Raw genomic sequence first — 14,899 nt, 5'->3', positions numbered from 1 at the left:
TTAGCTGGTTGTGGATTAAAATATATCTTAGGATCTATTCCGACACTGGGTTTCACCGTCCCAAAAAATCATGGAAGGCCATGTTTAATAAGCAGATATTTGGGGGAAGTTAACAATACACATCATCTTATTTCTTTTAATTACTGGCCTACTAATTGATAAGCAGCGTTAACATTTTAACATGTTACAAAGATATTTTTCCTAATGCAGATTTTATGATTTAATTATACAAACAACTTATTTCTTAAAAAATGTCTTTATTAAAGGCTAAAGCTCATTTGCTTATACAGTCCCAAATAAAGTAATCAATAGCTGTGGCAAAACAAAAAAAAAATGGAAATCACAAAAAACACAGCCAAATCAATAGTGACCTTTCCTTCCAGAAATAAAAACACAACTTTAAAAGCATTTCTGACTTATCAACAAAAGAGGAACCAAATTCACCGCATTTTGCTAGATTTTATATTTATGAAGAAAACAAGCCACTTAATTTTCTTTCTTTTGGAAGATCGCAAATTACATATAGAAGTATTTACATATCCCTGAGAAATATTATACAGACATAAAATAGGTTTTACAAATCCATTCTTTACACGGTTTTACCTTAAAATGCAAACAGAAGCAGGTGAGATTCGGCATAGAACAAATGTATTCTATTTAGGGAAAAAGGCCACGCTATGTACAAGTAGAGGCAAGAGAAGTAAGAACATCGCAAAACAGAGATTCAAAAGAGCATTCCCACTATTAGGTTTCCACAAATCCCAATTATTTCAATAGACTGGTGGCCTTATACTGGAGCCATAAGCTCTGCTCATATATAGGCACTGGGACCTGCATATACAGGACATTAGTGTGAACTTGCACTAATGCGACTGACAAAAATCTGATATTTCAAAGGATCCTATTGTGGGAAGACTTAAAAAACAAGACATGATGCAATATGAACAAAACACATTTTAATTAAAAACCTGCTACACGTACATACTGGCACAGCTAACAACTTAAATATAACATTAACAATATTCTGAGGTAATATGAGGTCAGTACATATGCATATACTGAATCATTCTACTGCAAAAGTAAATGCCCTTCATAATAAGAGAAAGTGTGCTGTGAATGTGATAGGCTTTCATCACCGATAGCCACGGATCAATGCGGAGACCTTTATTTTCTGGATGATGTGAGCTAAATTGATGTGCTACATTTATAAACTCCTGCCGTCACGTGCGGAGGGTTAACAATAGGGTCTGGTTGTGACATAAATAAATACAAATCTGCTAAGGGTAGAAAGATATACTGTATGTTCCAGCATGAGTATGAGGATTTCTAGTGATGCCATATGAAAGCCTTTTCCTTATAGAATGGGAAAACGTAATGGGACACAGATGGTTAAAAAAGCATAAATAAATTATTTAGCAATACTTTAATTTCATTCAGATCTCTTTTTACTAGCAGAAGTCAAGGAATCCCCACAAAAGGTCTGTAGGATATGTCCAGATCAACTTCTATGGAGCACATGTTCAAATAAAGATAGGACATCTCCTTAAGGCTAAGGCCCCACGGGACGACCCATAGCTATAAAGCGCTGCAGGAAAAACCACGGCGGGAATGCATTGCGGTTCTTCCCGCAGCGCTTTAAACAGAAAGTTCATGGAGTTTTCCTCCGCGGACTTTCTGTTACCATTATTTCTACGGGGAAGCCGCCGGCATTTCCGTAGATATGATTGACATGCTGCAATTTCCAAAAACGTGCCGGTTTTGGAAATGGAAGCGTGTTCGTGCTGCGGTTTTAAACGCAAAGTGGGCATGGGATTCGCATGAATCCCATCCACTTTGCAGTTACTGTAAAATGCTGCGATTTTCCCCACGGCAGCAAATCGTGGCATTTCCGGCCCATGGGTCCCCTGCCTTAAAAAGAAAAGAAAACAAAAAAAAATGTATTTAATTTTGCTTATCATTATATTCTTAATTTCACTCCATCATGCTTTATCAGCCCTTGTGTGTCGGGGGCTTTAAAGGGGTTGTACAGGATATCTTAATGCTGGGAATCTGAAACCTTAAAAAAAAAAATAACCCATGATACTCACCTGTCCCCTGCTGCTGTCCGATCCAGCGGAAGTCCTCACCTCACATGAGGCCAATCAATGGAACGTACCCGTGACATTACTTACATACATCACTGGTGCCGGTCACATGTATTGGGGACTTCAGACTGAACATGTGCCAGGGCACCATTCGACCAGACAGGTGTGGGGGATACAGAAGCACCAGGAACAGGCGAGTATTGGTTTTTATGTTTCGAGGTTTCACCTTTCTCAGCCTACTGCCCCATACTAAAATATCATGGCCAACTCCTTTAAGATATTATAATGTGCACCAAAAAGTGTGCTAAAATTCTGGCACCTTTTTCAGTGTACAGTAAAGTAAGACAACAAATAAATGTAAAGTTATCAACTAGCATCAGCGACTGTGATAAATCTGGTGCAGATAAAATATTAGTAAATCTGCCCCACTCTTCCTACATTCCCAACATGGACTTGATTGTGTTAGACATCAATTGTAATCCAAATTTTATCTCTTTGTTCAACAGAGAAGAGATAATGTTATCTAGTTAATGTTTCTAATGGTATTATTTTGGCTAAATACAATTAATATTTTGGTTTTATTTCCATTTTTGGAAGTGGGACCTACATGAAACAGTGATTCTGGCGCCTTTTTTTTTTTTTTTACATGGTTTTCTGTGGAAGTAAAATAACAATGAATTTATAGATCAGATCGTTATGGACATGTCTAACCACAGAAATGCCACAGTCACTATTGACCACATCATCTAAGGGGTTTGGAATTACCAACAATTCCAGCAGATGGAGCAGGGACAGGGTTGTGTAACATACCACGCTCCTGCAGCTGATCTTGGGGGTGCATTGACGGTATGACCTAAATGGACATCATAGCATTGGAGCTCCCAATTATGATATACATGTTTACTGCTGGTTGGAAACCTGTTAAGAAAGTGGTCACTCAGTATTTGCTTTTTAGTATAGAAGGTCTACTACTTTTGTATTGTAAATGACACCAATGTGGCTACTTGTGTTTTCTATTTATAAAAAAAAGTTTATCTTTTTAGAGATTTAGTCAAAAAACCATAGTCTGCAAAATAAAATAAAAAAAAATCTGTATTTTCTTTCTAGTTCTTTCAGTGCAGCTAGTAGTTGGAAACTAGAACAAAAACATCTATAGTTTACATGTCTACATTGAAGGTCATGTATTGTTCCTGTAGTGGAGTTTTTTTTTTTGTTGATGAACATACTTACTAAAGTTTCAACTTTATGGCATCATTTTTCTCATTACCGAGACATCATTTGTTTATACATTGGACAGACATTTCCATTATTGTACATACTCCATTTTCTAACACAAGTTCAATTGTAATAGCAATGTTTCTAAAAGGATATCCTTATCACACAGTATTATAGCATATCGCAACAATATACCATTACGTTAAGATGTGTGAGAGTGCCTGACTTGTGGAAACACTCAAGATCACAAGAAAGAAGGAGCAGTTGCCTCTTCAATACTTTCCTGCTCACCCATGCCTAAGGTCACCTTCTGTGTAGGAAAGTGCAAAAGTTCTGCTTAAGAGAATGGAGCGGTGCACAGTTCCCTGTTCAGAAGGGCCATTATAATCAGAAAAATCTGCAACAAACAAAGTTATGTTAGAAAGTAAATACCCTTGTTTGACAACTTGAACATTTTATGTATAAGAAAAGTTATGACCCTCTTTCGTTACTTAAAATTGAAGACCCCCCCCCCTCCTTACACTGTACACACTTAAGAATGCTACAAAGTAAATTTTTGTCTCTTACATTTTCAATAAACTGGATTTGGATACTTTAACTGAAGATACATATTTTGTGGCCTAAAAATCTACATAATAAAGTTCAATAGGTTTTTCACACGCAGTGTTCCTCCCAACTCTTTATGTGAGGTCATCTTACCGCTGCTTCAGTGCTTGTTTTCTCATTACAGATGTGTAACACTTTGAATGTATGTGCGAAGTACAATTTACAAAAGGCACAATGGTAAGTAGCAACACACGTTTAAAGGAGTTGTATGCAACTTAATAATAATAATAATAATATTAATAATAATAATAAAAAAATATAAAACATAAAAAAAAGGGCTGCTGTTTTTCTAGAAACTCTTGCACATGGGCTGTATCTCATATTGAAGCTTAGTGGGCAGTGAATAACGCCTATGAAAGGAACACCAAACCTAGAAATGAATTCTAAAAAGAAGCAGGAGATAATCTTGCCCTTACGATGTGTCAGCATGCAGCATTTTCTGTAGGATCCTGCAGAAAACACAAAGGCCTAAACTTCTGTTGATCTACTCCATCTTTAGCTAGACTCCAGTTGAAGGGAGTGGTGCATGACATTCTTTTTTTCCTACTTGATTCTTGTTCTAGCCAGTTTTCTTAAGCTGGCCATAAACACAAGATAATGATCAACTGCAATATATTCCGTTAACCCTCAATCACATTCACGAAACAGGTAGGAATAAGGTGGTCTCTCAGAGATAACAAAAAAAAAAAAAAACCACCTCACGCACTCTAGCGTTACTTCTTCAAACAATTCAATGGTTGGCCAAAATGAATTGACTTTTCGCTCAAGTGTATAGAGCTTTACGGCCACACACAGAACAGTGAGGATGAAGAGGGAAAGGTGGTCCTGTGGCTGAGCTCATGGGACACACACATTTCTATATATTTCTCAGTGTGAATTATAATAAGAGACACAATAAAATCAAAGGAAACTGAGGAGGCAGAGCTGGGAATTTTTTTTTAAATTTTCTATGTTTAGTGTTCCTTTAATCTGAGGCTTTCCTATGATAAGGATTAACCAAAACAAAGAAAAAAAAAAGGGGGAAAACCCCACACAATAAAGAAATGGGTTTTGTTTTGTTTTTTTCTAAAGGAAGGGACAATCCCCAGCACTATAATGGGATGGCATAGCCTTAGAAGGAACCTGGAAGTAACTACAGTAAGTAGAATGAGCTACATATTGGTGGAAAAAGATATATCTGCTCATCTCTGATCTAGAAAATGGTGACTGCAGGTTGGACTGCATTTTAAACATTTCATTTAAGTCTATTTCACAGATTCTAACGTGGCACTTCAAAGGGTGTCCGAACAAAAGAATTAAAGACCACTCTTATTTGAAGTGAAGTGTCTAAGTGACTTCTGCAAGCCATTCATTGTCATCTTCAGAGGAAAAAAACATGGCAACCAGTCCACTGCAAAGTCATAAGAAAACTGAAGTCATTGCAACTTTGTATAATTGGGTCATAAATCAATAAAAAAAAAAAAAATTCTGCCCACAGCCAATTCACTAAACAGCGAGCATACAAGACGTGTGTGTACAGACATACACACACAGAACTGTTTACTGGCTGGCTGGATGTTTGCCCTATTCCTTTCAAAGCACTTGTGGAAGTGTGAAATGGTGATGCTTGATCCCTTTAACATGACTCACAGAAGCCAATTCTTGTTGTTTTACGTTTCATATTGCTAGAAAATGGTATGATACATACCTAGATCTGTTGAAAATGTATTAAATATATTATTCAGCAAATTTACAGAAAATGACCAATATACATATTCAAATGTCCGATGTGTGCTAGATTCAACAAAAGCCCTTGAAAAAGGTCATGTAAAGTCTGTAACTGACTGTACAAAGATTCTGTGCCCTTCAGGATTCTCCTCATAGGTACAGAAGATGCATTTGTCTCCGTGCACTGTGAACGCAGAATTCTCCATTCACAAGGATTTTCCATGGATTCAGTTGCTGATTTGCTTGAAGAATGTGATGTCTCAGATAAGTGCGTTTGCTTACTGTATCTAAGCAAACTTGGCCAGCACAATAACTGCACATGTCACTGATGTTTTCATTCTGAAGCAAGTAAGATTTGTCCGTACCAGAAGAGATTTTCAGTGATGCATTACATTCTGTTTCAAAAAATGCAGGCTAAGTCCATATATGACTCATGCAACTCTCATGCTCCCATACAATCCCGGGTTCGCTCAACTTTTACAGTAAGATCCTTAAAGGAAGGACGTTGGCTGATATTATTATTCCAGCACTCGTTCATGATGTGATAAATCTGGGGAAACAAAATGATTCACATTTGATATCTTTGCCACTTCTTTGCAATGTTTTTCAAAACTTTTTGCTACAGTTTACAAATGTAGACAGTGCTAAGCTAAAGAAGCCTGACAGTTAGGGCCCATTCGCACTGCAGAATCTGCTGCTGATTTTGAGGCAGATTCGACTCCAAAATCAGACTCCGAGCAGGATGATGAAAAAACATAAGTGTTCAGCCCAAACTTGCTGTGGATTCCAATATGGATTCAGCAGTAGAGTCTGTGGCTCAAGACATCCAAATAATTGGGTCCATTCCTTGAGGCCTAATCAGTGAAGAAAAGCCACAGTGGAAAACGAAGCAGAATCTGAGGCCGATGTCCTCCTCACATGCCTCGTCATTTTCCGCTGTGTGAACTTGACCTAAGACCCTTGCTGTTACCTTGCTTTTATTATATATGCACCAGCATTAGTGTGTAGAGAAGGAAAGTGAGGCCAAACAAATACCTTGTGATAGAATTGTAATTATTACTCATTATCCAATATCCTGCCCTGCTAAAAACCTTCAAGCTACTATTCCATAGACTATAACATAACACATTGTATTGTATATAAGATACATACTCAAAATAAACAAAGGCATTTATCATGGGCATAATTATAGCTGAAGCAGCAGAGGTGTACCCAGAGGCCGAGGGACCCACGTAGGTGCAGGGGAAGAAAGCATGGTGTTAACTTTCTGTTGTTTGCTTCTCCTTTGTGCAGAAAATCTGATATATAACATGACCCTTCCTTTGTCTATGTTCAAGTAGTAGCTGTTTGCTTTACTGTATTTGTACTGTCAACAGATGGAAAGGGCAGGGGCCTATTATGGAGCCCAATGCTTCTAATAATACCCTTGACAAATCTTAAAGGGAAGGGGTCACACTGAAAATGCAATCTAATCCAAACAGAAGGATGAACTAAACAGTCTAATATATAGTTATGTAGGAAAAGATTCAGTATAACATTTATTGATAGAAATCTTTTCTAAGCTTGGTGGTTAAGTCCTAATCTGTTATTTTCGGCCTGCCCGCTTTGACAATATATACAGAAATAGCTGCCAATTCCCACTTGATAACTAAGCTAAAAAGAAAAAAAAAGTATAGCTGTATGCAGTAAATGAATAGATATATTGAATCTTATTCTACAAGACTATGTATCAGTTTGATCAGTTCCTCCTACTCTATACCATAATGCCTACAGATTACATTGAATTTTCACGTGACGTGTTTTCTTTGACGTTTACTTGCCATATATAATGGACACAATAATAGCAGAGGGCTGCAGAATTACTGGTTAAAATGATTATTAGATTTTGCCATGGTATGTGCCTATTCCCTGGGCGCTGCTCTGGATAGCAAGGAGGCCGATTATATAAAAGGAGATATAACACTATTTAACAGCTAGTATTTATGTGACAATGTGTACAAAGCACACAGAGGTATATACAGGTCTGAAGTGCAACATCTCAACCACTGTAAAGCAATAGTCACAAAACTGTGTCACTTTGACAAACAAAAAAAGAAGTACACAGTTTCACCATGAGGTATGGTAGTAGCTTCATAAATCAACAAAAAGGTCATATCTGCTACATGTGAACATACACTAACACTGCTATGACTACTGAAAAGGCATCTGTCATAAATTAGAACCAAATGTAGTACCTCACTAGGACACCCGTCTGGTTGTGGTAGTCTTCCATTATTCTTCAGCAGCTCTATTAGGTGGAATACAATCATTTGCCCCTGTTTATCATTGCCAATCATCCTCATGAATTCCTGAAAAGGACCAAAAAATGGTTTGTTGACAGGTTATTGAAGTAGTGCAAGCCTAGAAAAGTAGAAAGTAACTCCATCCAAAACACAATTGTCTCTTGGTTTTTCTATTATACGAACTTATTACAAGGAAGGTCAATTTTAATAAAGTGACATCTAGAATCGGAAAAATCTAAAGAATCTAAAAAAGATACAGAAAAGCAGGTGGGCAACCAGATTATTAAATGGGATGCAAGGTCTTTTGTATGAGAGGCTACAAAAATTGGACTTGTTCAGTTTGGAAAAAAGACAACTTAGAGGGGCTCTGATTTACAGTATAAATACGTGCATGGTCAGCACAAACATCTGGCACATTATTTCGTTCAAGAAGTGTACAAAGGACCATGGGTATGTTATTTGTACATGAAGTTGATGAGGTTTAGGTGTCTTTATAGGAAAAAACTCTTTACATTTAGCCTATATTCATACAACAATAACAGTCCTCACATGGCTGCATTTAATTCACTGTATGTGAATGGGGGCTAGTCACATGACCAATTCTTTGACAGTCAATTTTAATGGACCGCCAAAAAATAGGTCATGTTCTATTTTTTACCAGACAGTCCATATCATGGATCCCTCAATACACTCGAACATACACTCACTGGCCACTTTATTAGGTACACCTGTCCAACTGCTCGTTAACACTTAATTTCTAATCAGCCAATCACATGGCGGCAACTCAGTGCATTTAGGCATGTAGACATGGTCAAGACAATCTCCTGCAGTTCAAACCGAGCATCAGTATGGGGAAGAAAGGTGATTTGAGTGCCTTTGAACGTGGCATGGTTGTTGGTGCCAGAAGGGCTGGTCTGAGTATTTCAGAAACTGCTGATCTACTGGGATTTTCACGCACAACCATCTCTAGGGTTTACAGAGAATGGTCCGAAAAAGAAAAAACATCCAGTGAGCGGCAGTTCTGTGGGCGGAAATGCGTTGTTGATGCCAGAGGAGAATGGCCAGACTGGTTCGAGCTGATAGAAAGGCAACAGTGACTCAAATAGCCACCCGTTACAACCAAGGTAGCCAGAAGAGCATCTCTGAACGCACAGTACGTCGAACTTTGAGGCAGATGGGCTACAGCAGCAGAAGACCACACCAGGTGCCACTCCTTTCAGCTAAGAACAGGAAACTGAGGCTACAATTTGCACAAGCTCATCGAAATTGGACAATTGAAGATTGGAAAAACGTTGCCTGGTCTGATGAGTCTCGATTTCTGCTGCGACATTCGGATGGTAGGGTCAGAATTTGGCGTCAACAACATGAAAGCATGGATCCATCCTGCCTTGTATCAACGGTTCAGGCTGGTGGTGGTGGTGGTGTCATGGTGTGGGGAATATTTTCTTGGCACTCTTTGGGCCCCTTGGTACCAATTGAGCATCGTTGCAATGCCAAAGCCTACCTGAATATTGTTGCTGACCATGTCCATCCCTTTATGACCACAATGTACCCAACATCTGATGGCTACTTTCAGCAGGATAATGCGCCATGTCATAAAGCTGGAATCATCTCAGACTGGTTTCTTGAACATGACAATGAGTTCACTGTACTCCAATGGCCTCCACAGTCACCAGATCTCAATCCAATAGAGCATCTTTGGGATGTGGTGGAACGGGAGATTCGCATCATGGATGTGCAGCCGACAAATCTGCGGCAACTGTGTGATGCCATCATGTCAGTATGGACCAAAATCTCTGAGGAATGCTTCCAGCACCTTGTTGAATCTATGCCACGAAGAATTGAGGCAGTTCTGAAGGCAAAAGGGGGTCCAACCCGTTACTAGCATGGTGTACCTAATAAAGTGGCCGGTGAGTGTATGGGATCTGTGAAAACGGCCATTTTCATAGCCATTTAGTACCGCAGTCATGTGAATGTAGCATTAAAGTAGTAAAACTATGGAAAAAGGCCATAAAGCCAGCAAGCCAAACCACTGACTCAGACTCCTCTATTTTTCCCCACAGCCCGACTCAAGACTCCTGCTCCTACTCCATCATAAGTGGCTGAAAGCCATGGTCAATCAGAGGCAGTAAAGATCCTCTAATTCACTAGTCAGTGATTGAATTCCTATGAAAGTATGCAAACTACCTAAATAATTACACAATACCAATAATTGTACAATATTGTTAAAGATAATTAAACATTTTATTTTGAAGCTGGAGTTGGGAACTTTTTTCTGACTTGACCCGAACCCTTACTCCATAGCCCTGCTATGGAATGCCATACCCTAAAAGGTAGTGATGCTAAATACAATATCAGCATGTAAAAAAAAAGGGGCTAGAGATGGTTACCTAATAAATAACAATGTTGAGGTTTATAATTAACCCCATACAGTTTGGCCTATAACTCCTTCTTGGGGTTTCTGCAAAAACACCTAACAGTTTAGCCAGAGCAGGAGTCGGGCGGTGAAACTGCAGTTGGAGTAGTTACTATAAGAGTGGTAAGTTTTGGTTCGGCATAGATCCATAGATTGCAATCTTGCTTTTAACCGCTACCGACATCCACCATACTATTACAGCAAATGTTGGCACTTCAAAGATGGCATCTGTTCAGGAGATGAGCGGATCTCAACTGTATTACACAGCAGGGACCCATCAGTTAGTGATATCTGCGATCCTCTTTGATCAAAGATATTAAGCTTTACCATCCCCCATTCAGAAGTGACTTTGAATGAATGTCTGCATGTGGGCGCTCTCTTGATTCACAGCATCACTGTCCCCTGGAACAAGATCTGGCAGCAGTTACCTGTGCCCATGACAGACAGGAGCCTATTGAAGGCTTCCAGGCCTTCTTCAATACATTTCTATTACGGGCTGCCTATATTCACACCCGCGCCCGGTATCTGATCAGGGATTCCGTCACCGAATCCACTTGAAAAATGAGGAGAGAAAAGTCCTGAAAGTAGCACTTTTCTCTCCAAAATTTTTTGGGCGGAAACCAATGATGGGTAACTGCTTTTTAAGCAGATTGGGTTTCTGTTTTTCGGCTTTACATCTGGCTAATTTGGTCCATATCTCAGTCAATTCTTCATGAATTTAAAATACTTTGGTCATAAGCTTATAATACCCTTCTGTACAAGACAATACACTGGACAGTATGGGGACCATGAGCAAGGATCACAAATGTTGGAAGATATCACTGGAGACACAGAGTTATTACATATTCCAGTTATACACTGTAACTATAAAATGTACCCTTAAACACAGGTTTGATATAGTATTATAGCATATTTCTTACTGATGGTGGGCTTTTGTTTTTTTCACTATATGTAAACAGTTCATAGAGAACAACTCCAAAACTCCAGACATCTGAGGCTACAGAGAACTTGCTCTCAGTCAAACTTTCTGGTGCATACCTAAAAACAGAATGACAAATATAACAAAGAAAATTAAAGCCGCTGAAATATACTTTAGTTATAGCCAGAATTTCATGAATTTCAAAAAATTACTCCCATTCCACCTACCAGAATATGGGACTTTCACCAGGCTCCTTAACTTTGTAATACTCTTTGTCTTGTGGTAGCACTTTTGTCAGTCCAAAGTCCCCAATTTTCACTCTGTTTTCGTTTTCCACTAAAATATTCCTAGTTGCCAAATCTCTATGAATGTACCTCTTGATTGTTAGATATTCCATACCCTGTAAAATACATTACTTCTCAACAACTGTGTGTTCCATAGCCATTTTGTAAACAAAAGTTATATATTATGCTTTTTTTGTTAACATAATCTATGACATGTAAGCATATTGGTGCTAAATAATACACCATTATAATAGAGAATAAGCAGGTTATGTTGTATTTTAGGACCGCAAGATAATTAAAACCATGGTTAGAAAAATTCATTGAGAGTCTGTTAAAGGGGCTCTATCAGCAAAATCATGCACATATGCGTGAAGCCTTTAAAAAGGCTATTCAGGCACCGTAAAAGTTATATTAAACTACCCCCCAGTTTTAAAATAATACCCTAAAAAAGAATGTGATCTATTTACGGATCGTGCACGCTGGGCGGGCATTCAGGGTGCGCCGTCTTCTTCATCCACGCCTCCTCTTCCTCCAATGTCCTCGGGTCCCGTCCTCCTCCGGCGCTCGCGAACTGACATTGATATAAAAAAATGGCCTGGGCGCATGCACAGTAGCATGCGGCTTCTACTACGGCTACTGTGCATGCGCCCAGGCCATTTTTTTATATCAATGTCAGTTCGCGAGCGCCGGAGGACGGGACCCGAGGACATCGCAGGAAGAGGAGGCGTGGATGAAGAAGAAGACACACCCTGAATGCCCGCCCAGCGTGCACGATGCGTAAGTAGACCACATTCTTTTTTAGGGTATTATTTTAAAACTGGGGGGTAGTTTAATATAACATTTACGGTGCCTGAATAGCCTTTTTAAAGGCTATTCACGCATATGTGGGGCTCTATCAGCATGATTTTGCTGATAGAGCCCCTTTAAATAAATATGAAATAGGACATATGAATGAATGAATAAAGGAGGTCACCTTAGGGCCAATTCACACAGAGTTTACGGGCGCGCATTCTGGCACTTATCAGAATGTGAGCACTCAAAACAGATCCCATTCATTTCAATGGGTCGTTACGCGCGTAATATGCCTGTAACGAACCCATTGAAATGAATGGGATCTGTTTTGAGCGCTCACATTCTGACACGTGTATACGTGCCAGAATGCGCGCCCGTAAACTCCGTGTGAACTGGCCCTTAGACAGTTATAGCTTGGAAAGCATAAAGCATAGAATAGTACTTCTGGTGTCATATGAATTATAAGATTCTCATCTTTATATGACAAGATTGAAGAGGATTTCAGCTCAAGATTTCACAGAAAGGAGCTAAAATCTGATAATAAGGGATATTACAATATATATTAACGTCACAAATGCTGCTCAAAAAGCATTTAGTTAGCCAGAATAATAAATTGGGAAACCAATTGACCACATATGAAGAGAAGCATCTTAAGATTTTATTTGTATTGGCAACAGATGTTTGGCTCAGCTAGTGTTTGAGCCACCTTCCATTCAAATCCCTAAATCATATTTTCCCATGTCTTTTACCATTTAATATGTATTGGTGAATATTCTACTTTAATAAACAGACAACTACATTTGCCAGGACAGCATTTGTCAAAAGGAGGCCCCTCAGCACCCCACAAATGCATCACTAGAACTGCAACATCATGCCCCATTTTGGTAAAAACACCACAATTGGGAAACATTTATTTTTGGGAAGAAATAAAAAAGGTCATAGACACACTGAAATTATAATGTACTGCATATTCCTCAGTAATAGACAACATAGGACAGGTCATACTCTACTCTAATCACCTATGTAAGGATTACCTTGCATATCTGGGTGGAATATTGCAGCAGTTTCTTGAAGTCTAGCCTTTCTTTGTGTTTCTGAAGGTAATCCCTTAGACTTCCGTATGGTAGATACTCCATAATTAATCTAAGATTTCGACGTCCTGCAAAGTACAAATATATAAAACTTTACATTAAGAGAGTGAAATACCAGACAAACCAGTTTCTTTTGCAGAAGGAAGAAAATGTAATGCTACTGTCTCATCACCTTACACTTCCATGATGATTTGCACATGAAGGACAAAATCTTCTATTACTAAGCAATGCTTTCCAGGTTAACCCATTTATGCTTAGAGTTCCATTATTGGAACTGAAAAATGTATAACCTCCGGCATAAATGGGTTAAAGTACCATATGGCCACAGTCAGAGGGAAAACCAAGCATGTGAGTTGCCATATACAGGGCTCTTTAGGATGCTACTTTGCCATGTGCATGAGGGCTGAGGCAGTCTGTCTTCAAATTTAACTTTTAGGATAAATCCTTAATGGTTTGAGCCCTTAACTTTGCTTGAATTTGGTTAGGGACTCCTATTTCTCATGAAACCATTGCAATATAATATTGTAACATGCTAACAAAACCCTTGAGAGGCTGCAATTCACAATTACTAGTCATTTATAGAAACATATAGCATTACACTTTGTAATACAATATTGTGAAACAATACTGTCTTGAATAGCTGGTTGAAATAAGTTGGCACATTTATCAAGAGACATTCAGCCAAGAGAAAAGGTAAGAAAGCACACATTGGAATGTTTTAATAGCCAGCTCTAAAGAGGCCATGTTCTAAAACTTCAAAGATATTGAACCAAGATTTCAAGTTATACCCTAGTGATAAGATTACTGATTGGTGGAGCTTGGACTACTGGGACCCCCACAATCCCATAGAGAATACTCAATCACAACAGGAAAAGGAGATAACTTCAAATCTTCAAACCCTTTAAGCATTCATTGAACTGGCAAGAATAAGATTACTATTAGTATGCTCCAGTTTTATCTACTCATGAGCATTGCCTCTGATGTCCCACACAAATGGTCAAAAAATTTTGAGGACTGGATGTTTAGTAGTTTTAGGGACTTACCTGCACTGTAACACACTCCCTTGTATTTTACAATGTTTTCATGCTGCAGCGATTTCAGTATTTCAATCTCCCTTTCAAAATCTCTCAAATACTCTTCAGTGCTATGCTGGAGCTTTTTAACTGCTACAACTTCACCGGTGTTATCTTGTAGTGGGTCATATCTGCAAAGTTCAACACTTCCAAAGTTGCCCTGATAAGAGGAAATACAGATGTCATCTCTTTGCCTTTTGCAATAATAAAATAGTGAAACTAGGTGGCTCACAGATTTGGATTTGTTAAACTGTAACCCCTTCCCACCACAGGCATTTTTCGATTTCATTTTTCGTTTTTGACTCCCCCTTCCCCCTTTCCCAATGTCACAACTTTTTTTTATCTCCACGCTTAAAGCCATATGAGGTCTTAATGTTTGCAGGAAAAAAATTTCTTCATGATGCCGCCATTAATTATTCTGTACAATGTA

General features: G+C 38.7%; 1 protein-coding gene across 1 annotated transcript in view; it reads right to left on the bottom strand.

Annotated features, from left to right (window-relative positions):
- Nucleotides 1-246: 246 nt before the first annotated feature.
- Nucleotides 247-14,899, bottom strand: part of JAK2 (Janus kinase 2) — a 169,619-nt gene continuing 154,966 nt past the window's right edge. The window contains exons 19-24 of the mRNA XM_075278862.1: nt 14,440-14,629; nt 13,340-13,464; nt 11,457-11,629; nt 11,231-11,348; nt 7,847-7,960; nt 247-6,162 (exon numbers count right to left, since the gene is read on the bottom strand). Of these exons, the coding sequence (XP_075134963.1) occupies nt 6,055-6,162; nt 7,847-7,960; nt 11,231-11,348; nt 11,457-11,629; nt 13,340-13,464; nt 14,440-14,629 (828 nt within the window). The 3' untranslated portion in view covers nt 247-6,054. The remainder of the gene's footprint in view (nt 6,163-7,846; nt 7,961-11,230; nt 11,349-11,456; nt 11,630-13,339; nt 13,465-14,439; nt 14,630-14,899) is intronic.

This window comes from Leptodactylus fuscus, chromosome 1 (assembly GCF_031893055.1).
Source record: "Leptodactylus fuscus isolate aLepFus1 chromosome 1, aLepFus1.hap2, whole genome shotgun sequence".
Classification (NCBI taxonomy): Eukaryota; Metazoa; Chordata; class Amphibia; order Anura; family Leptodactylidae; genus Leptodactylus; species Leptodactylus fuscus.
Note: the sequence above shows the minus strand (reverse complement) of the source record. Positions and strands in the feature narration are given on the sequence as shown.